Source organism: Trichoplusia ni, chromosome 17 (assembly GCF_003590095.1).
Source record: "Trichoplusia ni isolate ovarian cell line Hi5 chromosome 17, tn1, whole genome shotgun sequence".
Taxonomy (NCBI): Eukaryota; Metazoa; Arthropoda; class Insecta; order Lepidoptera; family Noctuidae; genus Trichoplusia; species Trichoplusia ni.
Window position 1 is genome coordinate 4,555,134 of NC_039494.1, and position 22,679 is coordinate 4,577,812.

Below are 22,679 nucleotides of genomic sequence, written 5' to 3' on the forward strand. Positions count from 1 at the left end.
GAGTGGTGATGTAAATTTTATTTCTATTTAGATTTAAGTTTAAGAAAGACAAGTTTTGAAGAAAGACAATAAGAAAAAGTTTTTAACAAGGCTAGAAAGCCCTATTAAATTCCTTTTATTTCATCTATGCAGTCGTATAATATAAATTATCTAACATAATATAAATCTTTTTCAGATATCCGATGGAAGTGCGTGTACGTTCCGTTCCACTCCAGCCTTGCCGACGTCATGGGAAAAAACGAAAAGACGACGACAACTCTGAATCAAACACATCAGCGAATAGCAACAACTCGCAGAGTCCGGGCAACCAAAAGAAGGCTCAACAGTCACCTGCTCCGCGGACGCCGCAGCCCGCTGACGCGAGGAACAATGCGAGTCCACGCAGCCAGAGCAGTGCCTCACCCAGGGCCCACACCCCAGCCTTGAACCAGTCCAACCCTTCAGCGTTTACCAACAACCCTCACTATAATTCTGCTTTCGTAAATCCCAATATGCAGCACCAAAACCCCGGACTCATCAATCCGAACCTGGGCAACCCTGCATTATTGGACATGGCGACCATGATAGACAACTTCACGGATGCTCAGTTACAAAGTAATCAGATATCTAGCACCGTGTTAGATTCACCATACAACTCTTATGAACAAAGTTATAATTTACATCATCAGAATGCAATGTACAATCAGAATCACGTATCGCCGCTCGTCGAGGGCACACAGCTTAATCATCAGAATCAAACTCCAAATCCGAACCCCAATCAACTGCCAAGTTTCGCAGCAGGACTTCAGAAAAGAGAGCACCAGTTTACGAACCAAATGGCCCCTCAAAACCCGTGGCCTGATTTTGCTAATGCAGAAATGTTTAATAACGTAGTGAAGGAAGACCCTGATTCAACTACAGCTCATTTAAATGTTGCTCCAAACAACTACAGTCCTGACTCCAGTAGAAGCGAAACAAATTCAGATCCTATGATACCAAAACCTACACAGGAACCTGAAAAGCTTATGGCTGAGATCACAAACAAAATTCCTGAGTTTGACATGCCGAGTTCGCCGCGATTGACTGAAATTTCCCAAAATTCTCAGAGCACGCCTGCGTCTCCTGCATCATCGCAAATGCCAGAGTTGAAATCGCCGAACAACGAAATGATGAACGCTGATGTTCGTAAAAGCGTGTGGAAGTCACCTGACGCTAAGAATTGGGACCAAAAACCTAAAGACCAATCGACGCCGGAAAATGAAAATTCCTTGTTCAGAGTTCCTAAAGCAAGACCTCCATCGAGGTCTCAACACACGGTAACACCTGAGGTTGTAGAAAACTCTACGTTCCTGAAACCGTATCCACCATCTGAGAGGCCTCACTTAAGCCAGGGATATGAGCACAGGAGTCCGTACGATAGCAGACTGAACAACACTGCTCCCCAAACGGCGACTTCTCAAAGTAACTTTACAATAAACCACGACGAACAAAACGCAGCTGCGGCGAATAAAACGATTCCTGAGTTTGCCGGCAATAACTTCCACCCGGTCAATCAGAACAACTACGGCAACCAAGCCCAGATCCAAAGCTATGGTAATTACCCTCAGGTAGCCAACGCCTATCCATTCTCGGCGGCTCCTTACGGACATTTCAATCCCTACGAGAACACGTACAACGATTACAATAGTCTAGCTTATTATAACGCTGAGAAATATAAAAGAGAAGAGCTTCTAAGAAACCCGCACTGTTATAATTCTTATGGATATCAATATAATCCGAATTTTGCTCCTAATTTCTACCAGAATCCAAGTCCCAATTGGTGCCAATCAACGCCTAACTGGTGCATATATCCCCCACCGTTCTCTATCCCTTACCCACCGGAGCCGCCGAAAGCTGAACCTATCGGTGAAGTGACAGAATTCACAGAAAATTTAGACTGTTTTAAGGATAGTCAAATGGGTGGCGTTGCTATAGCTCTGGGGCACGGAAGCGTTCTGTTCGAATGCGCGAAGCATGAAATGCACTCGACAACAGCGGTGAAAAGTCCGAACAGAGTTAATCCTACAAGAATATCGTTAGTGTTTTACCAGCATAGAAATTTAAATCGTCCGAAACACGGTCTTGAGGAGTGGGAGGAGAAGATGAGGTTGAAGAAGCTTGGATTAAACCCGCCGACGCCGGGCACCCCCAGCACGCCGGGGACGCCGGGCGCGGCGGGGCCCAGCCCGGGGCCCGGCGCGGGGCCCGGCGCGGGGCCCGGCCCGGGGCCCGACAAGGGCAGGGCGGAGGCGGGCGCGCTGCCGGCGCTGGGCGCGCTGGTGGCGGGCGCGGCGGCGGCGCGGCGCGCGGGGCAGGTGCGGCTGCGCGCGGCCACGGCCACCACCACGTCGTGGACCACGCTGTTCCCCATGCACCCGTGCACCGTGACGGGCCCCTACCAGGAGGCCAGCACCTGACGCCAGCCCGCGCCGCCGCGCGCCCTCCACGCGTGAGCGACGACCTGCCCGAACCCTTCGGGGACTATTCTAATCCTCGATTAGAGTCCTGTGCTTTCCAATATATTTTGTAGTTCCTCGATATATGATAAGTATTAGGCGCGGCACGGCTCTGGTCCGTCGTGCTGTAGAATTGAAAATCCAGCGATTCCTTTTATGCATTTAAAGAAAATTGGAATTGAATACCGTTTGTAATTGAAATATTTTTTAAAACGTATACCGAGTGAGTTTTAATCAAAGATGTATGTTTAAGTTTTAATTTTAAATAGTGTTTATCGCATTTCAGCTAGTCTTACGTTACGTTAGTATCGATTGTGTAATGTCAAAGTGACCGTAATCGTGTAGGATTTTTTGTATATTCTTGTCGTATTTTTTTAAGTTGACGTAAGTTGACCCGACCACAAGCTGGTTAGTTTATTTTTATCAGACTATTGCTGTATAAAATAGTAAGGTTATTTTATTGTTTGTCTGCATATTTTGTCGATGTTTTTTTCTAATTAAGCGCATAATCGAAAGTTTGTGCGACACATTGATCTCATAAACTACTAACCCTACATTTATGTAACGTTTATCCAGAACAAAAGTACAAAACACTACATTGAGAGCGGTTGTCAGGCCGCGCGCTGCGTTCGGCGGTCGTGTTTATTCATATTTTTGTACCTTTGTCTGTCAATTAGTTGTTTTATTTAATTTGTAACATTAATATTACCATTCCTGTAATTCTGATCGTTTGTTTTGGCTTATATTTGAATAGGTTTGATTCGATGAAATCAAGGCGTAATCGCCGAATGTATTTTACCACGAGATACGAGTGCTTTTCTATTAGGTTAAGACGTGTGTATTTTTAACTTTTTAGAATATTTAACTTATTTATATTGTATTACGTGAACCATTATCGTATCATTTGCTTTGTAATAATTTTAGTGTTACTGTAGACTTTAATATTTAATATATTTGCTTTACGGCTCGATCATTAAATTATTACAGTTGTTTTATGCATGTTTCAAGTACGCCTTCTTTACGTGTCAAGTCGAGTGCCTGTTGGTTTGGCTATAACTATTGATTGATATTATAATGAATCTAATTTTTCGATTTACTTATTGTTTAAGATTTGCGATTGCATTATACGAACATTCTTCTTACCTAGTGATGATAAAATTTTATAAAATTAGTACCATACAATAAAAGATGAATAATAAATTAAATACGTTTATATAAGATAGAATATTTGCGAGGTTAAAAAACAATTTTCAGGCGCTTGGAAAGATTATAAAGTAGGCATGTTATTGAAAATGAATGAAACCATACTGATGAATAGTTATTAATATATAATTAGAGTAAGGAAAGTTTGTTTTAAAGATTAAACTATTGATATAGTTTATATTTTTTACGTGTACGTATTTATTGAATGGTAAATTTATTGGGACGAACGTGAAATTATTTATAGGTAAAAGTTTTGGATATAACAAAACTTATAAAAACTAAGCAATAATAGACATCGGAGTCTATGTAAATTGTAACGTAGGAGTGAAAAAAATATTAAAATTAACGAATGGTGCGATATTGTCGACGGTCTTATGGTATAGCGTGACGTTTGGTAACTTACCGAAATTTGCCTAAAATTGTATTTGGATATCATTTGTATAGCATTGGTAAAATGCCCTTTAATTCTTGCCATTAAATAGTTGCCAATCGTGGAAACACTTCAATACATTGACAAGACATATCAAAAGCAATCACAGTCATTTTAAATTGTATACTTGTATAACAGAGCGGCAGCTGGGATACTGTGTGATCTTACACATAGGTATTACGGCAGTGGCAAACTTTTCAAACCAAATATTGAATTGTAATGAGACCTCATTTGTTAGTAATTGTATCATTTAGGTCACACTAGAAACCTGTGATATACATTAACTCACGAGTGTCTGCTTGTATGTATGTCTTCAGTGTGATTGACAAGGCTTCTTGATGTTGCGGTACATACTAACTTACATACAAAACCAAAAACGACCAGTATTGTCAGATTGTAACCAAAAATGTGTTTTTTTTATGTTATTATTACTTGATAATTGTGGAAATGGGTTTATTACCAATGTCGTTTTTAGGAATGTTAGGTTGTGGGCCTCCCGCCCGCCGCGTTTGATTTAGGCGAACTTATTGTGTAACAATATTTTTATTGTCTTCTGCCAAAACAAAAGAGTAATCGAATGTGTCATGTAAATAGAACTACCATTATTTATTAATACAATTAATTTAAAAAAAATGTTTTCATGTTTCATTTCTATAATCCCTTACCTGGAACCGTTATTACAAAATGAAATGTGTAGGTAGTTCATAAAATAAATGCGGTGGATTCGATTGCCACAAAAAACAAGGAATCTGAAGCAAATAAAAATACCTCCATGAACATTAAAAACTTGTATATTTAAAGTACAAAATTACAAAAAAGTCTTACTTAAAACTATATATTCACATTTATTACAAAGCTGCCATTCAAAACGTAGCAATACAATACAAATATAAAATATATTTTTCACATTTAAGAGCAGTTTTAGTTCAATATTAATAAATTCAATATAATTAAAAGAAACGCAAGAGTAGCCTCAGAGAAAATTCAATAAATCTTTGAATTGATGAAGAGTAAGAAGAATATTTATACAAAATGTATAAAAATACACAACTTTGTAAAAAAATTATACAACAACATACATATACATTAAGTATTTTGTGACTTAAATTTAATTTTAAAATACAAAGATAAAAACTACTTACAATACTTTGAGCATTTGTTCACAATGTCATTTTAATTTCTTAAATATTGTTTTGTATATTATGTTGTTTTTGTGGTAACTTTTTTATTTTTTACATAACACAATTGGATAACAGTGTATAAAACATGGAAGGATCATTATAAAGGACATTATAATATGAAATTGTATAAAACTTGACATTACTATTCATAATTATACAATACAGAGCATTGATTTCTATAAAACGAATTGGACATTTCGCATTGGGGATCTCAAATTATGACCTGATTTACTATAAATTCTAAGTAACACCCAAAGTAATTTCTCAATAAAATAACTGGGTCTATAGCTTGAGTCAGACAATTTGCTGACGCACGGATTCCCTTTAGAAATGACAATATTAAGAAGAAGGCTTTTTAACTAATATGCGAAATGAATGAAATGGATACGGAATGAAACATTAAGTATTCCCTGTACATGACGTCACTTTATGGACATTTAGGTATAAACAGCAAAATAGCAAAGATGATATTGGAGATGAATGTTAGAGTGTTCACTGTTCTTGAGCCAATTTCAATATAATTATATGACCTGCATTAACGTCCCTTCTTAAATCACGAGAGCATTTGGGTACGGCCATCTTTACTTCAGAAGTATTTATAGCGGATGGCAACAAAATTATTAAAGAAATTGATTGTTTTTTTTTGTCATAACTTACATGGAGTTCTGCGAAGGTAAAGCCCGGCAAAGGGCATTCCAAGGAGTCTCCAAATAGATTTGACTCTGAATTGTGTTGTGTTTTCTCTAAAATCACGTGTCATTACTGCAGTATAAAGCTATGATAACAAATAATACCTATTTACGACTTATCTTCACAAATGTTCATGGTGCATAGCAACAATGATGTTTGCGAGTGCAGTCCTGGCGTCACAGTTGGGGAAGCTGTCCAGCACGTCCACCGCGCGGGCGATGTGCGAGCGCTGGAGACGCTTGGTTTGCTCCAAACCGTCGCCTGCGAGCACCGCTGTGTATAGCTGAGGAGAAGAAGACGAGTATGCAAATTTTTCGCGGATAAGAAAAGGGAAGACGAGCCAAAAACAAAAGTTTTATTTCAAGTAGGCCTTTTTCCAGGCACTTTTAAAGTTTACAGTAATGACTCTAGAAGCACGGTTTGAAAATTTCATTCTGTAGAGAAGAACCGGACCGAAATCCGTTATTTAAATGGAGTTTTACGTTTATTTTAAAGTTACCTACCAATACCAGTGGGTATCGTATTATTCAACATGGTATCAGATACGCATTTCGCCTATTGTCTTAGCATTATTTAACAGTATACAAAATATTTAAAAGGTCATAGAGAAAAATTTGGCATTCGGCATCATTAAGACAGCCTAAACAAGCAATATATTGAACAATAAAATGGCAACTAAACATAACACTCTTTGGACTTGGCCAAATAAGGAACCGACTAGGAAGGAAAAAGTGGACTTACAGCGTGATAATCAACGTCCTGGACGCTCTTCTTCCCGGCTTCAATATACTCGTACAGTTCAGGTCTGGCCTCCAGGGTGAAGGCGAGCGGGGCCCCGACGAGGGAGAAGCTGGCGGGCTCGGGGCCCGTGAACGCTTCCAGGTCGAGGAAGGCTTGCCATGCTAGGGCTAGGTGGCAGCCGAAGAGGTAGCCCTATTAAATAGGAGTAAGGTAATAAAAGGTTGAAAAAAAACAGAAAAAAGTTTGTTTAATCTTTTGGCACCGGGGGTTTCGGAGACATACAATTAAGTGAACAAGAGCAGACAGACAAAGGACAAGCCAAGACATAAATATCATTATTTTTATCTAGATATTACTTAGTACACCCTTAGGACACCATAGTCTAGCGATTCTTTGTCCTGAGCTTCTAGGCCAGTCTAGAGATAGAAAAAGTATTTCCCCCTCTAAAATTCCTAGATGATATTTTCCGTAATGCATCATCAATTGTGTATTTACTCATTTTCAAGGAAAATCACAAAGTAAAGGTCCTAGATGTTACCTGTGTCTGTAGCTGTGGTTTATGGCCGGCCAGCTTGAGGGCGGCGGAGCAGCTCTTGCCGAGCAGCGCGCCGGCCGCCAGCACGTGACGCGCCGACCACTCGCGACCCGCGCACCCGATCACGCCGCCCATCGGGAGAGGGTCCACTATGCAATCCCATTCTGGAATGGAAATGCTTTGTCTTAATATACAAGAAGTGCTTTATAAGCTTACAGCTGTACGCCCAATTGAAAGCTTAACATTCCTTGTGTTGGACTTTTAACAACCACACATTGTAACTAACAAACAACTTTCTCAAGAAAAATCTTTCATGCGGTTTAGAACCATTTAAAGTTGTATAATTGCGCATAGCATGTATAATTCCGATTACTCCTTAATCTTAAAATATTTTTGAGTAAAAGGTTGAGTCGTTAGCCAAAACATATACGAAGTTTTATGCTAAAAGACGAACAAACTCCAACTAGATACCAACATAATTCAGATGTCGTCACATAATATAGGTATATGTTTTTAATAAGGCATTTCCATTCAAAAACTTACATAACCAAGAAAATAAATTAATATATTCATAAGCTCAAAGCTATATGGAAAAGTACAGTGAAAACGAAAGTTCAGTGACTGTCGGCGGAAACCTAACCTTTTCTTCGTTAAACCGGAATCAGCGTGACTCGAGTTGGAGAAAACGTTAACATTACCGATTCCGGTTAATTGGTTAAGAGGTTAAGTTTTATTGTATGCAATTATTCGAACTCTTTGGCGGAAAAATAATGATTAATTGTTTGATGTGTCCGATTTAATAAAAACTGTCGTGTGTAGCATGATGGACTACATGGTACAACGATTTGGTTGTATTTTTTTGTATCGTTTTAAATTTTTTTGGTCACCTCTCTCTAATCCTACTTATGTTTATAGAGTGTTAACAGTTCAACTGTACAATTAAATTTATATTTACGAATTATTTTACTTCAGAAAAAGGCGATACTATTCTAATAATCATATACTTCACACCGTATCAAAATAATGAACACGTCTCAGGAGTACATCTTGGCATTAAACTGTTTTACTTTTTATTTATCTCTAACTTGTACATAATCAACTAAGTGCATTACAGCAACACGAAGCATAGGTCGCCTTGCCACAATATTTGTCTCCATTGTTCGACAATCAGCATTGGGGGCAGCACAGTTCCTTGCGAGACACGCCGCTCGAATACTAATGCACCCTATATATGTACCATTGTAGATCGGAATGCGATGATTTCCAATGTGAACTTGATTTCTTTGTGGAACAATATTGGTGTATTTAGAACTTTGTATAGTTTGAGAGTAACTGCTTAGAAATAACTTTATTAGAGTTTCTTATCACGGCTATTGAACGGCTTTTGTCGATCCATGGTGATTATCACTATCGATCTCTATCGATAAACAGAATAGATTTTTGATCAAGGTACATAACGCCACGTAACTTGATATAACTTGTCAACTATCGGCCGCTTTCTATATTCGATCTCAATCCCTAATTTACGGATCGAGATTGACATTTGAATCCATTTCCAACTTTTAGTGTTTCTATAACCGATCCATGGATCGTTTTCTCGATCTTTTTCTTCAATCTATCTTTGGGAGAGCGGATCGAGATTTTAGATAGGTATTTGTATGAAAGTGACGGTTATGCGTTTTCTATAACCGATCTCTGGTTTTGACAAATCGATTTTTGACGTTTTTGATCTATAATTGCGATCCCCAATTTTTTACGGATTGTACTGAGAAATCTGTGAAAATGGAAATATTTTCAAGTGATAGTGATAGCGATCTTGAAGTATTAGCTCAGCTATCGGACTGGGATAGTAGTAACAGTGACGAAGAACAAACTTTGTCCTCAAAATTTGTAATTGTGATTGTGATGTATCGAGTGGCTGTTTTTTTTTTCTGTACTTTACTTGTAAACGGGGGTCAAGGATTTAAGCTGAAGACCAGCGCTCAGTAATTCTTTTGGATTGCTAAGCATAAGCTGATGCTTAAACTTTTTTGCTTTCGGTATTATAGTTTTTGTGTACTAAGTACACTTTTACCAATATCTGTAATACTGGAATCAATAGATAACGATTATAATATTCTCGTTTTCATTTATTTATTTAAAACCATGAAGTATCATTACAGGGTTTACCCTAATGCGACAACTTAGAACTTAAACTAAACAAAAATTGCAACACATTACATTATTAAAAACACAGAAACACGTCAGTCTGATTTTGAAGAAGTTGGTGGTGTGGAGAGCTCTTGTAAGAGGTGCTTTGGCGAGCAAATTTGTTCTCGCTGTAGGTGCGGGCTTCTCCGCCGCCACACGAAGGGGTCCGGTACACACGCTCAAGCGCTGTAATACTTCCGGGTGATTCTCCACTCCACGAATCACTTTCACCAAGAAGACGACCAGTGCAAACTCCCGTCTCATATACAGTTGATCATTGCCAACCATGCTCAGAACAAACAGAGTGGGATCCATGAGTAGGTAGAACGGATACACCCCATACAGTTTCTTGGACAAATGGCGCGTGAACTTATTCTGAACGCGCTCGAATATTGCCGCTGTATTCTATTCTATAACTGAGACATCGGAAACACAAACAACAAATAAACTTGCGATTTTAAAATATATTATGTTAATGTCAAACTGACTGACAACTTTTCGATTGACTGACGTTCCGTTACTGATCAATAAACGTTTATTGTCGTTTATGCTTTTTCTAATCTTGAGGTAGAATTACAGAATTTTACCGCTACGACTTCCCAATCATTTATTTTTGTATTTTGTGCAATTTCTAGTGATTATACATAAAATAGATAATCTTTAAGAGAAAAGCCACCATTTTACTCATTAATAATCGCTGAAGTACTTTTTCTGCACATGCGTAAAACAAAACGTTTAGCAGGGCGATCTATCCGTTTTTTTTCGATGGATTTCGAGACGAGATCGATTAATGAAATGCAGATTCAAGCTCAATCGAGGGATTGAGTAAAATCTGGATTGATCGGAATCTTAGATTCGGGATCGAATATAGAAAGCGGCCGTATGTCTTACTGCTGGGCAAATCCTACCTTCCCACACGCACATCTTTAGAAATAATCTATCCTGTGAAACTTATAACAAAAAAGCGGTATATGCGTTTAGACTTTAGTTCGTCCCGCCACCTCTTAATGGGGGGCAAAGCATGGCGTCTACAATCTGCTGGCTTCCAATCCATGTGATAACCTTTGCCCACCGGTCACTATGAACGCGTCTACTGTCAATCCTATTTTACCTTGGCAGCCTTTTTGGGCATCAGTTATCAAAGTATTACACCTAAACTTTACAAATTCTAATACTTTTACCTCACACTAACATAACAACTTAATAACTAAATTCCATGAGAATGTTAAAGATACAGCATCAAAACTTTCCACCATCAGTTCAAAGGGCTACTCACTCGTTTCTAATCCGTGCTCTCTAACAGCAATCAGACAAGCTAGTCCGGGTCAGAGATAACTTACAAATGATCTCGAAAGCCCTCGAACAGATAACTACAAAGTGAGTACCATCAGTGACTAGACAGGCGAACTTAACGCTTTCACCTTTACATGCAATTCGTCTTCAAACCATGTATGGAAGCGTAAACACAATAGAGGTATTAACATCCCTATTATTTTCAGTCTTAAATGTACGAGAGTAAGGTATAAAATGGATAAGCTAGTGGCTGATAAATTCAAATGGTCTGGTGACTTCGGATGCATGGGTCAACTATGTCGCAAATGTATATACGATTATGGAGAAACGTATTCAACATGCATTGATGAAATGAGGTTGTTTTCACATTAGTACTATTTATGCGTTGTTATATTAACACAAACTTTTAAACCTCGATTTAATTGTGTCGTACAAACGTGAAATTGTTGACTCTATTATTAAGCAAGCAAAACTGTATTACAACTTAATTTGATAAGTATGCAAAATTTTATCTATAGTTATCAAACATTTCTTCCAATTTGTCCATAACCTACAGCTTTATACACTGCAAGTCAAAAAAAAGTCATTTTTTTTTAATAAAACCAAGTGTTGTATTGGCCATAAACTAACTTGAGTCCTACTTGCAAGTATTAGTCAGTTAACATTTGTCCATGAGAATAATATTTAAGTACGCGTTTGTGAGTAGAACAGGTTCGAAGGTTGTACGGATGTGGATTTGTTAATTAGCTTCACTGCAAATATACTTAAACTGAGCAAATTGAGGTGTAACTGTGTGCACGATAAGTATTCTGGTGATCACATTGTAGGTTGAGGAACGAGGCGAGGAGGAGTCAACTAAGACGTTTTAAATGGTAATTCGTATACAAGTGACAATTTTAAGTTGACTTTTTAAATTCTGCATACACGTGACAGTTGGAAAACATTCAAATGTTGTCACGTACAATATCATACATTTAATCAAAGTTAACGGTTGATAACAAGTGTAGGGGTCAAGGATAATTTTGTCCTTAATCTGGAGTAATAGTTATAAATACCTTAGATATACAAACATGAACTGCATATATAATATGTCAAAAACCGCTAGTCAAGTAGCTTATAAGTGCCAGTGCAAAAAGAGGGATGTTACATACTTGAGGTTCCTGTCTGTGTAGGATATCATAGTTTCTGATCAGATAGAGAGATTTCAATTTAGTATGATTCGTATCAAATGTGAATTTTGTGAGTGTTAGATATATTTATGCTATAAAAATTGGTTGAGCCATTTAAAAGTTGTGAGGGGTTAATTTTTTTTAATGTGATGCTTTTAAAATGTTAGTTTGCATTATTTTATTGTTTACCTGTGGCCTCTTGGATCTGCTCTTTAGGCAGAGGTCGCGATGGCAGAGGGTTGTTCTGCTCGTCCCTCTCGCCGAGAAACTCCGCTTCAGCCAGGTCTCGTACAGCTGATGACATCAGCTCGACCAGCTCTTGATTCCTAAATATAGAAACAGAATACTTTTTATTTGGTGAACAAAAAATACTTGTTGGTTATCTTTAAAAATAAAGGACGGTAAAATTTAAGAGTCTGCAAAAGCCTGACCTTTTAAACTGTTAAAAATACTCTAAAGAATAGTAAAAACTGAACCATCTCCGAAATTATTTAAAAAATCATTGAATACATCACCGATTCTCATCAGGGCAACTAAGACAGAAGTTAAGATGCTTGGCTCAAATAAGTAATAATTGAATTGACTTTCAAGACTTCTCATACAACACCAAACAAATGATTAACAAAAATACATACTTCATTAACGAAATAACACGTTCTTTTGATATGATAATGATTGCCATTAAGTCGTAATAACTCGCGTGTAACAATAGATGGTGTCTTGTTCCAAGAGTTAAATGCTAGTGTTGTGGGTCAGTGGGTCACCGGTACCTATGGTCATTTACACGTTAACACTTCATTAAATATTCTATGCATTTAATTTCTGTAAATAATGTCTTTGACTATGCTCATAAGGCTGAATTGTGTTTTCGAGTATAGATTTTGATATTTAAGTAGGTAATCTGATTTTTGCTAGACCAATGTTACGAACTACCAGAAAGTTATGTAGTTCCTGCAGCCAAGTAACGCGATTGTAAAAATAACGCTTTTTAATGATTGAAGGTTTTTGGGTTACTTTAACCTCAGGCTTCAAGTTTTTCAGGGGGCTATAAGAGCTAACTATAAATAAATCGTTTACTAGCACTTTATTTTCAAAGTTCAGTTTATGGCTTTAAATGTAATTACATCTTATTTTAGTTCTAGACTGTAAAATATTTGTACGTTGAAAACAGCAGAATATTATGGATCTTAGTTTATGTAACATCTATTGTAATAATATTCTTCCGATTAAATAAATATTCAATTCTCTATTCTAAAAGTTAAAACTTACTGTCAAACATTCTTTATGAAATCACTATTTGTTTACATTTACTTCATACATTTGTGAAAGTAACACTCATACATGGGCCATGTACGACCCCGAGTAATGATCAAATTATACGAAAAAACACATTCGTAGTGATACTTACATGTAGAATTATTACGCATTTATATTTTTATTTCAGATTTAAATTAATCATTCTGAATGTTCTTGTCAAATTGCATTGTTTTTAATTCAATTGTTTGTTTTTTTATGAATGGTTTTATGTTCGGCTATTAATTTAAACTTTTACGATTTACATTTCTAAATCGAACGTAATCGTGTTTTCTAAATGTATGGAAATGACATTTTCAACTGTCACTTCCATACAATCGAGGGATTCCATCATCATTCTAAAATAATAATGTCCCTGTTCTTGTCATAATTATTAACCCATCGTCGACCTATTTAAACTATTACATTGGCTCTAAGAATACCGTGTAAACATCACTTTCACTATTACTTTATGTTCGTATCACGTTGCGTAACGTGTGGCAGTTTAAGCTGCTAAACCGGATTGTGCATCGAGGGGACTGGGCAAGTGGTCAAGTTTATACGTAGGATGAGATAAGTCTTTATTGGCCGAGATATAGATATGACTAGGCAATCTAGACAAGGTGAAGGAAGGATCTAGATGGTCATCTCCTAACTGTGGGGTTATTAGTGGTCGAGCATCAACATCATTGTTAGATTTGAAATGAGTTTTATCGGCACTGTTTCCAGTACTATTATATAGGGATAGTTACTGTTACTTGTTTTTGTTCCAGGAGTCTTGAAATTGGTTGTGACCGCCAGAGACACTAGTTAAAATTGGTATTTAGGAAAACTCGAGAGATAGGATGCAAGAAAAAATTTGGGTCGAAAAAAAGGCCTTAACAGAGATCTCTTTAGTTTCTTAACAGAAGCACATTTGACAAAAACTGGGACAACACAAAGTTATACTGCTTATTATATAATCCATACATTTGCTGGCTTTCCATACGTCTGGAGTTTAAAGCGTTAAAGCAAACAAGAACTGTGTTTTTATTTCACGAGTTACTCAACACTTTCTCATGACACAAACAAAGCGATTGCAAATATTATGCAAAATGATTTGCGTTGGTTGGTTAAGTCTGTGTTTCAGATTTGTCTTGTTCAACATAATTTTCCCTATTTGCTTCATTATCATAAATTTTCAGCTTGACTGAGTCCCCCTCCGCATCGCTTAGTGAATAACAACTGACAGTCACCTTATAATAAATGCTTTGGCAGGATTACAGACACTACCGAACCGTTCATCGAGTGTATACTTCGATTTGACTCTCGATTAGATAATAGTCGACAATCTATGTGCTTAGTTTGGTAGTCGTAAAGGTAACTAGATTGCCTGCATCGATAGCCGAGTGTTTGCGGTCTCGCGCCAATACAAATGCACGACGTGTGACAGGCTCAAACATAAAAAAATAAGGGGTTGGTTAGATCACCATCAAAACCTTACACTTACCTTAAATTAGCCAGCTCAGAACAAGAGTTAGCCAACAGGTAGTCCCCACTGAGCAACGCTATCTTGTTGCCAAACATCATGTCATCAGGCTCCGCTGCGATGGGCTGGCGGGAGTTCATGTTGACCAGCCCCTTATGGACCAGGTGAGATGTGCGAATCATCTCAGTCACCTCGGCGAGAGCGCGTTGACTGATTAAGGAAAAAGGTTGATTAAATTCGGTAAAACTAGAAGCATGCAGTAAGAATGGTGCTGAAAAGGAGATGACGTAGTCAGCTGTATGAAAATATTAATTTAAGTGGTTATCTAATCCAATATTACCCCTTCAACCACTTGGGGCACTTTCTACTTGGGGCCAGAGAAGAATCTCGATTGTTTCTATGAGGACTTAATTTAGTATTTTCTACGGGCAACTTAATGAGAAGATGCTTGAATCCTAAAAAAAAATATCCTTTTTAGATTTTTTCTAATAATGATTATTCCTCCTGTGTAATTTTATTGCAACGTACTGCATTCGACACTGCGCTAAATACTCACGTCGCATAATACACGATCTTTATCAAACATTGGCCCGCTGTTATTGAACGGACAAGGACCTGCTTTCTTCAAGTACTCAATTATAACAGTCCACAGTATTGAGGTCATTGCAAGGCGCGCATAAAGAAAGTGGTCCCTTTTTCGAGGTACGAGTATAATCGAACACATTTAAACTTCTTTTGAAATTCCAAATACGCAAAACAATTTGGCAAACAAGTATTAAAATTAAAGAATATGGGTAGGTACTTAAAGATTAATTCGATCTGAATATTTTATAACAAGATTCTTTTTTAGATGCATTGAATAAATTGCATCTTGCAGATAAACTAGATAATATATTTTTGGACTCTAGAAGAAACTTAACTATATGTAGTTTTCTCAGATTTTTTTAGAAATAGTTATGTCACTTTGTATCCTTAGTATTCAAACAAAAACGGTGGTTTTACTGAACACTTAACATGCAACATCGCGCCTGCCAACTCTGAATTCAAGACAACTGGGATCCAACAACAACCCCAATCCTGCTTTTTTTACAATAGCCATAATCCAATTATTTCCTCCATTCCACCAATCCATTCCTTCATCGACCATTGTAAATAGCATAGTCAGGGCCCTGAAGCTGAGGAAAGGTGATGGCTGGACGCACGACATTATGTGAAGCGGCGGACCACTTATAAAACTGCACCAGTCTAACTTTAAGGGCCAGTACGTGTTCGTCCTTGATTCTAACAACAGTTTCTCTGCCCTCTGGTCGACTGCATTTTGTCGAAGTGGGAGGTGTTTAAGATGAAGGTCGAACAGTGTTATTAAGTATCTATTAACTGTGCCAGATACATGTACCAAGGCACTTTAGTTCAATATACGTAACACTAACGAAGTTATAATCTTAGTTTAAGTAATCAATGTTCTAGTGCATAATGATGTTTTTTTTTCAAAAGATTAGACTTTCCACATAAATCAGACACAAAATTTCACAACTAATATTGTTTTTAATCTTCTAGCATGGCAATCAATTAGATTAAATTTAGATTGATCTTCAACTTATCTGAATAGAAAGCAGTCAAGAATAGGGTTTTCTGATACCGTGATGACTGAAAGACAATGTCCTAAAAATCCTTCCTAAAGGATCTTATACTATCCTCTTAACCAACCCTTCACGCTTCTAAAATAGTCAATTATCTAAGACCCAGATCATTAAACTTGCTCAATTGATTTCCTGCTTCGGAACACCCAAAGACTTGGCCAGACCATAAATTACTGCATGCACCATTAATATCGGCGGTGTTTGCACAGGAAGCTTTATGGATAGTTATGACAGCGATAAATAAGGAAGTTGGAAGCAGGTTCACTACACAACCTTCCGGCGGTCAGCGCCCTTTCGATAATTTGTAAGAACAATTTGTATATTTAATATCTACCATATATATAAAGGTCGTTGATGATTATAAATGATCAACTGATTATATGCACATAAAGGAGAAAGATCAGGCAATGTAACCTTTTGAAGGTTAAGTACCTGACGTGGTCACTTTTGATAAACTTGTAATGTTTGTAATGTGTTGTAGTGTAAAAAACTATAAGGTGTAACAAGTGCGATTTTTTATTATAAATGAGGTGGGAAATCCCTTTGATGATCAAAATATATTTTCTTCTTTTCAACCTACTTCAAAAAAGGAGGAGGTTTCCAATTCGTCAGTTTTAAGTAGACCTTCAGAGTGGATAAATTGATTTTGGTAATTTTGGTAAGAGAGCTTTCATTTGGTCCCATAAAAATCATCAAGACATCTATTTTTATTTCATGTCGGTTGTATGTTTTTGATGTGCAGGTAGCTTGATATGACCAAATCATATCAAGTTACCTTGAAACAAGTATAGCAGTTGGTTTTTTTAGGGATTTCTAGGGGAAGAACCTAATAGCAGTCTAACCTGTGCAGAACCCCAGCGGCCTTGTCCTGCTCCATGTCCGGGATCTCGGGGCTGTGGCCGGCAGCCTTGGAGACCAGCAGCACGATGAGACCCCACGCTTGCATGTTGTTCTTGCCATTGTAGATCAGATTCCTGTAAAAATATCTCTATAAATTCTGTTCTTTTTAATTAATCTATATTCATTAAGTGTACTTTAGTGGTTTTTAGGCTGTTTCATTTGAATTTCTTCTCGGACTTTTTTGACAATTTGTTTTTACTCTAAGACAAAAAACTATCTCCTACAGTTTCGGTGGGACTCCAGATAAAAAAAAAAAACATTTTGCTAATCTAATCGACACAAAACCTTCGAACATTTGATCGGCTTTGAGTTTAAAATCTATAATACATATTTATGGATCGTCAAAATCTTTGGCACTTCGTGGTGATTGTACTTTACATAATCTATTAGAGCGAGAAAACAAAAGTTTTGACCAGTCATCCGCGTTACACAACTAGTTTAAAAATCGCATTTTGATTGTTCAATGTTCAGTCTATGACCATGAGATGTCTAACGAATCATATTTAACCGAAATATATATGATATTAACTAATAAAATCAGCATTTTTATGATAATAACTAAGATTTAGCAACGATGAGATTAACTATGTAGAGGCCAAACTCAAGAACTGTTGTGTAAGGGAGACATCGCTATAACCGTCTGCCGTGTCGCTTCCATTCTGCTTTGACAACTCTTCTTTGAGATCTGGTCTTAAACATAGCAAAGCTTGTATTATGAGTATTATACGACTAATAAACATAGAAATACGGACTCGTACATACTATAGATAAATTACACCCAAACACAGAAGAAATGATCGTGCTCATCATACAATCACTGAGCTGGGTGGTAACCGATTCCACATCCAGAAGGGAAGAAATTCATCTTATCGAGTCGATAGCTACAAAGTGACACTTCTACAATCATGAACGTCAATAGAAAACGGTTAAATGTCTACAAATTAGATTTTGTTTCAATGAATCACGTCGTCCTGACAACTTTATTAATTCAAGCGCGTTCTATTAAAGTTACCAAGTAAATAAATATCACTAAGAAAATGGCATTGTCAGTATCGCGCATGAAACCATTCCTAGCATACGAAAAATATCTTTGGCTAAAAATCCCTCGCTCCGCATCTCTGATGGAAACACAGCCTTAGAACAATATAAAAACAATGACATACTTGAACTGAATGGGAGTATGACGAAGTTCGAGTATATTTGCGTATGGTGTCTTTATCGGATGTTGGGGGAATACAAATTGAATATAAAGCCAGACACAAACGAGGAAAGTGAGCGAAGCCAGTAAATATTCACTGACATTTATTCACAGTGTGTCGGAGTAACGACGAATAAATTTTAATTACTTGTGAAACACGTGAACCGAAAATGTTATTGACATTTGCGGTCGCTTGTTGAGCTCATAGCTTCGTGAGGTGTGTATACTGTAGTTAGAAATCTCGTTTAGCCGTCTTTTGTGTCTCATTAATACAAAGACAAACATTAAAATCTTTTATATAAATAAGAGAACCATTTAGAAATTGGCTTATTTTAGTGAAAAACACTTCAGTTTCAGCATTTTCTTATTTGATTTATCGTATTAAAAACTTTTTAACTGTAGTAATTCGAGCAGCTGAGTCGTAAACTAAATGCGTGTGTAACGATCCTAGTGATTTGATGAACAATAAGGAATGCAATGTTCGACAGTAACCTCAGCACGCGATATGTTACGATGTGCAGAGGTAATTTACTGTGTTACAGAACTACTTCCCACGTAAAAACCTGTTACGAATGTTTTACACCAATTATATGAATACAAAGTCACATACCTGTATACAGTATGCATATGCAGTATGCAATATTTTCGTTATTAGCCTTAAAATTAGGAATGACTACAAACGTACATAAGGTTACTTTGTTTTTTACACATCTTTGGCAGTCGTTACAGATTGTCAGAAGCTACATAGTCTGACCAGGTCTGACTAAGGGGTATCGGGCTGAGGGGATCAGAAAGACACTCGCTCCGTGTAAAACACTGGTTGTAACAATGGTGAGGGGCGCGGGCGGCGGCGTTTTTATCATTTTTAAGAGTATGTTTCAGATTTCTCTTATTTGATTTTTCTTCGTACCTATTAGCTTAGTTGATGATAAAAAAATAATAATCGCGCCTAGGGGTATTTTACGTCGGATACATGAACTGGGCTGCTTTTGTAACACGACTAAAAAATCACCGTGTATATAAATCTAAGGCTTGCATATAAAATAAGACAAAATAGTGCGTAAATTTCACGGAAGGTCATGCACAGTAAACAAGATCACACCTACGCCTGCGTTCATTGAATGCAAAACTGCAAAAGGTATACACACGTACTTTCTGATTCACAATGAGCAACATGCAATAAAATTCACTTATTAAAACTACCATGGAAGGATCGCATTCTCAACGACAGCAACAAATTTTTATGGCACATTTAACTTACAAATGCATGAGATCGGATACATTGATATGCCAGTATGTACAGTCCCACTTTAAGTATTCCGAAAATATACTCCGTTACGGCGAAAGCAATACCTGTTCCTGAATCAGGTTGCAGTAATGCGGAACTTTTTGAATGAGTTTTTGGAAACGGACCATTGGTGAAAAGAGGTCAGTATGAAAGGTGTATCTTAAAATTCCGTTTTCAATCGGAAATCCGTCATATTCCAGACTAACTGTTGAGCCTAACTTAGTCAAATGTAAGTTTTGATTTTTTAGATTTTTATAATCGGATGAATAGTTTCAGTTTTAATAAAACGTGCACTCGCCTTTTCCCCGTTTGAAAAACATATTTCAATAATACTCTGTGCCTATTAAGCAGCGTGGTAGTATCCTAGAGCCTTCCCCATAAAAAGGGCTATCTATCACTGAAACAATTTTTAACATTGGATCAGTATTTTATGAATTTAAAACAAACAAACATCATCATAACATAAACATCAGCATCATATTATACCTCATATCAATTAAGAATCAAGTCAGTTGCTTATTAGACTCTTATTGAATCATTACAATAAAAAAACTGATCGTCTTTTCAAAGATTCGGATGAACTTAGTTTAAAAGTATTTTAATCTGATTATTTGAGTACCTGACATAATATATTTCGCCGTACATACAGCATTAGTTTCCTCATTATAAAAATTGTAATATTGCGGTCCAAAGAAAACTCGGAGATCATCATCTTGCAATTTATTCCCAGTACAGAAACACGAGAGGTCACGAACTCACGATTAAACTTTCTATGGATAAATAGAAGGTACTTGTAGTTTCTAGGAATAATAGGAAATAGTAGTATTATTAGGTAAATGCTAATTTTCACGGCTTTTATATTAATAGTAATGAACATTTTAATGATATTGACAGATTTTATTCAAAGAAATACCTGTGTATTTGAAAACCACACCAGAATTTTGTATTTCTACTCAACGTACATCTTTGATTTTAATTATTTATTTTATAACACTTTACTAACACGTATTTTTCGAGATATCCCGACTAATTTCGGTCCAAACTAGAGGTTCAATTAAGAGCTAACGGGGTCCGAAACTAGTCCTTATGAATACGCGAGAGCGTTATTAAACAAATTTAACTAAGCATAAATAAAAATAGATCTTTAGGATTTGCCGTATATTTGTTAGCTTTTTATTTTAACAGCTTTGCTATGGTAATGTGAAAAATAAACTGCAGTTAAAACACTAAAGTAAAAGTTAACTGTGAGAATTTGAATGTAAGTGTTAGATTAACGTCTGTTAAACCGTAAATTGGACATTTTAGAACCTAGCGATTGTTTTGATACTTTCTCTTGTAATTGCTATTGGAGTTATTTAATTAGAAATATTTGAAGTGCCTTACGTATTGTACTTTTATTGCTAAACGAGATGTTAAAAAGTGAAAATCAAAATACTACATTATACTCTATAGCTCTTTTGGCTGTAGAATTACAATGGACTGCACAAAGATTCTCCCACACTTCAGGTGGAGCCTGGAGGAGGAGGTTTACGAGATAAGAAAATTATGTAAGTAAGACATAGCTTGTACTGGTTTGTTCGTGGTAGTTTGGTGTTTTTGATAAGCGACATTTTTACCACTGTTATAGCTGATCGGGTAAGCATTAAGCTCTCCAACAAATGAGCAATTTCAAATAGTGTTTCGATCTAACTGCAAGGAGGTTCTATAGTCTTAGAATTTAACTTCTTAGCCTGTTAACAAGCAGTCAAAGTCTGAGCTCAGTCTAACTACGAGAATGAGATCAGAAAAATAAGCTTTATTTAATAAGTGTATCTACGTAGGTTCTAGCTGTTCTTCTTAATTTTACTTTAACGTGAAACAGTACATCTGTGTTCCATACACTATTAGATTAGATTAGATTTTTAATTGCGGTTATGTGAAGTAGTTCTATGAATTAATAAGTTACAAGTGACGACATAAAGTTTAAGGTGATTACAGAATATCTCGTTTCGCAATTCGATGGTAGAACTCCTCGCATTTCATTACTCCACGAAGGAGGTTATATTTGTGTTAACTTTATTGCCAAACAGTTCATATCAAAAGTTTAAAATTTTACTTAACTTCTGACATGTTTCCAGCCAAGTTCAAGTTGTGCTTGAAGGCAATAACATGTTTGTAAGGATTAAAATTCTTGAGTACGTCATTAACGCACTTCATGGGATTTTAACGTGTTTTTTCAGAATGCCCTGTATCTTTTGCAATAGAGAAGATTTTTTTAAGGCAATCTTTTAGGGTTAGATAGGTAATCTTTAAGGTGAGTTTGATTTTTCAGTTAATTTTTTAAACGTAACTAATGTAGGTAACAATAGCAAAATATAAACGAAGAACATACTTAGCCGTTTTCAACAAAGGGTGATTACTCCCAACCAGTTTGCGCAAATGGAGCGCTACGTTCGCGATCTCGTCGCTCAGAACCCATCGGAGACTCAGGAAGGAGGTCGGATATCCTACAATCTTCTCCGCCTCACTGACAGCCCGGTTCCAATCCGGCTTCGTACTGTGTTGTGCAATACTGGCAGGTTGCGTGCAACTCGTGCTCACTTCCCTCCCAGCACAAGGTCCCCAAAGTTTCGAAACCAACGCACTAGATGACTGAACTTTCACTAAATCGCATTTAACGACTCGACACAATCGGCTCAAACTCATTTTCCTGACTAACTGCGCTGGCCTAGGAAAATTGAGACCTAAATTCGTATTTCGCAATCGCAGACAATTAATATATTTAATAATTTGTTATAACACTGTATTTACACACGAAAATATGTATAAACAAGTATTTATATTTTCCACACAATATTTCTTTAGAAAACTGTTGAACGAATTTTCTTTTGTACCAGACAGTATTGCACAAAAGGTAATGTTTCGTAAATGATTTGAAGTGCGAAATCCGAACGTCCGCAACTTTCGCGCGTAAATGGTTGACTGAACGAATGGCGGCTGAGATGCG

The 22,679-nt window shown here is 36.9% G+C and overlaps 2 protein-coding genes across 3 annotated transcripts in view; one reads left to right on the top strand and one right to left on the bottom strand.

The window, feature by feature from the left end:
• The window catches only part of LOC113502725 (DNA N6-methyl adenine demethylase), a 38,697-nt gene extending 33,955 nt beyond the window's left edge, over positions 1-4,742 (top strand). For both annotated transcript variants that reach the window (XM_026884381.1, XM_026884382.1), the window contains exon 10: positions 176-4,742. In XM_026884381.1, coding sequence (XP_026740182.1) covers positions 176-2,435 — 2,260 coding nt within the window. In that variant the 3' untranslated portion in view covers positions 2,436-4,742. The remainder of the gene's footprint in view (positions 1-175) is intronic.
• Positions 4,743-5,214: 472 nt separating this feature from the next.
• On the bottom strand, positions 5,215-22,652 carry LOC113502480 (decaprenyl-diphosphate synthase subunit 2). The gene is made up of 7 exons (XM_026884064.1): positions 22,065-22,652; positions 17,150-17,281; positions 14,689-14,877; positions 12,096-12,232; positions 7,258-7,418; positions 6,720-6,911; positions 5,215-6,261 (listed from the first exon to the last, which is right to left on the bottom strand). Exons 1-7 carry the CDS (start codon positions 22,376-22,378, stop codon positions 6,100-6,102), a joined length of 1,287 nt encoding a protein of 428 aa, XP_026739865.1. The 5' UTR covers positions 22,379-22,652; the 3' UTR covers positions 5,215-6,099.
• Positions 22,653-22,679: the final 27 nt, after the last annotated feature.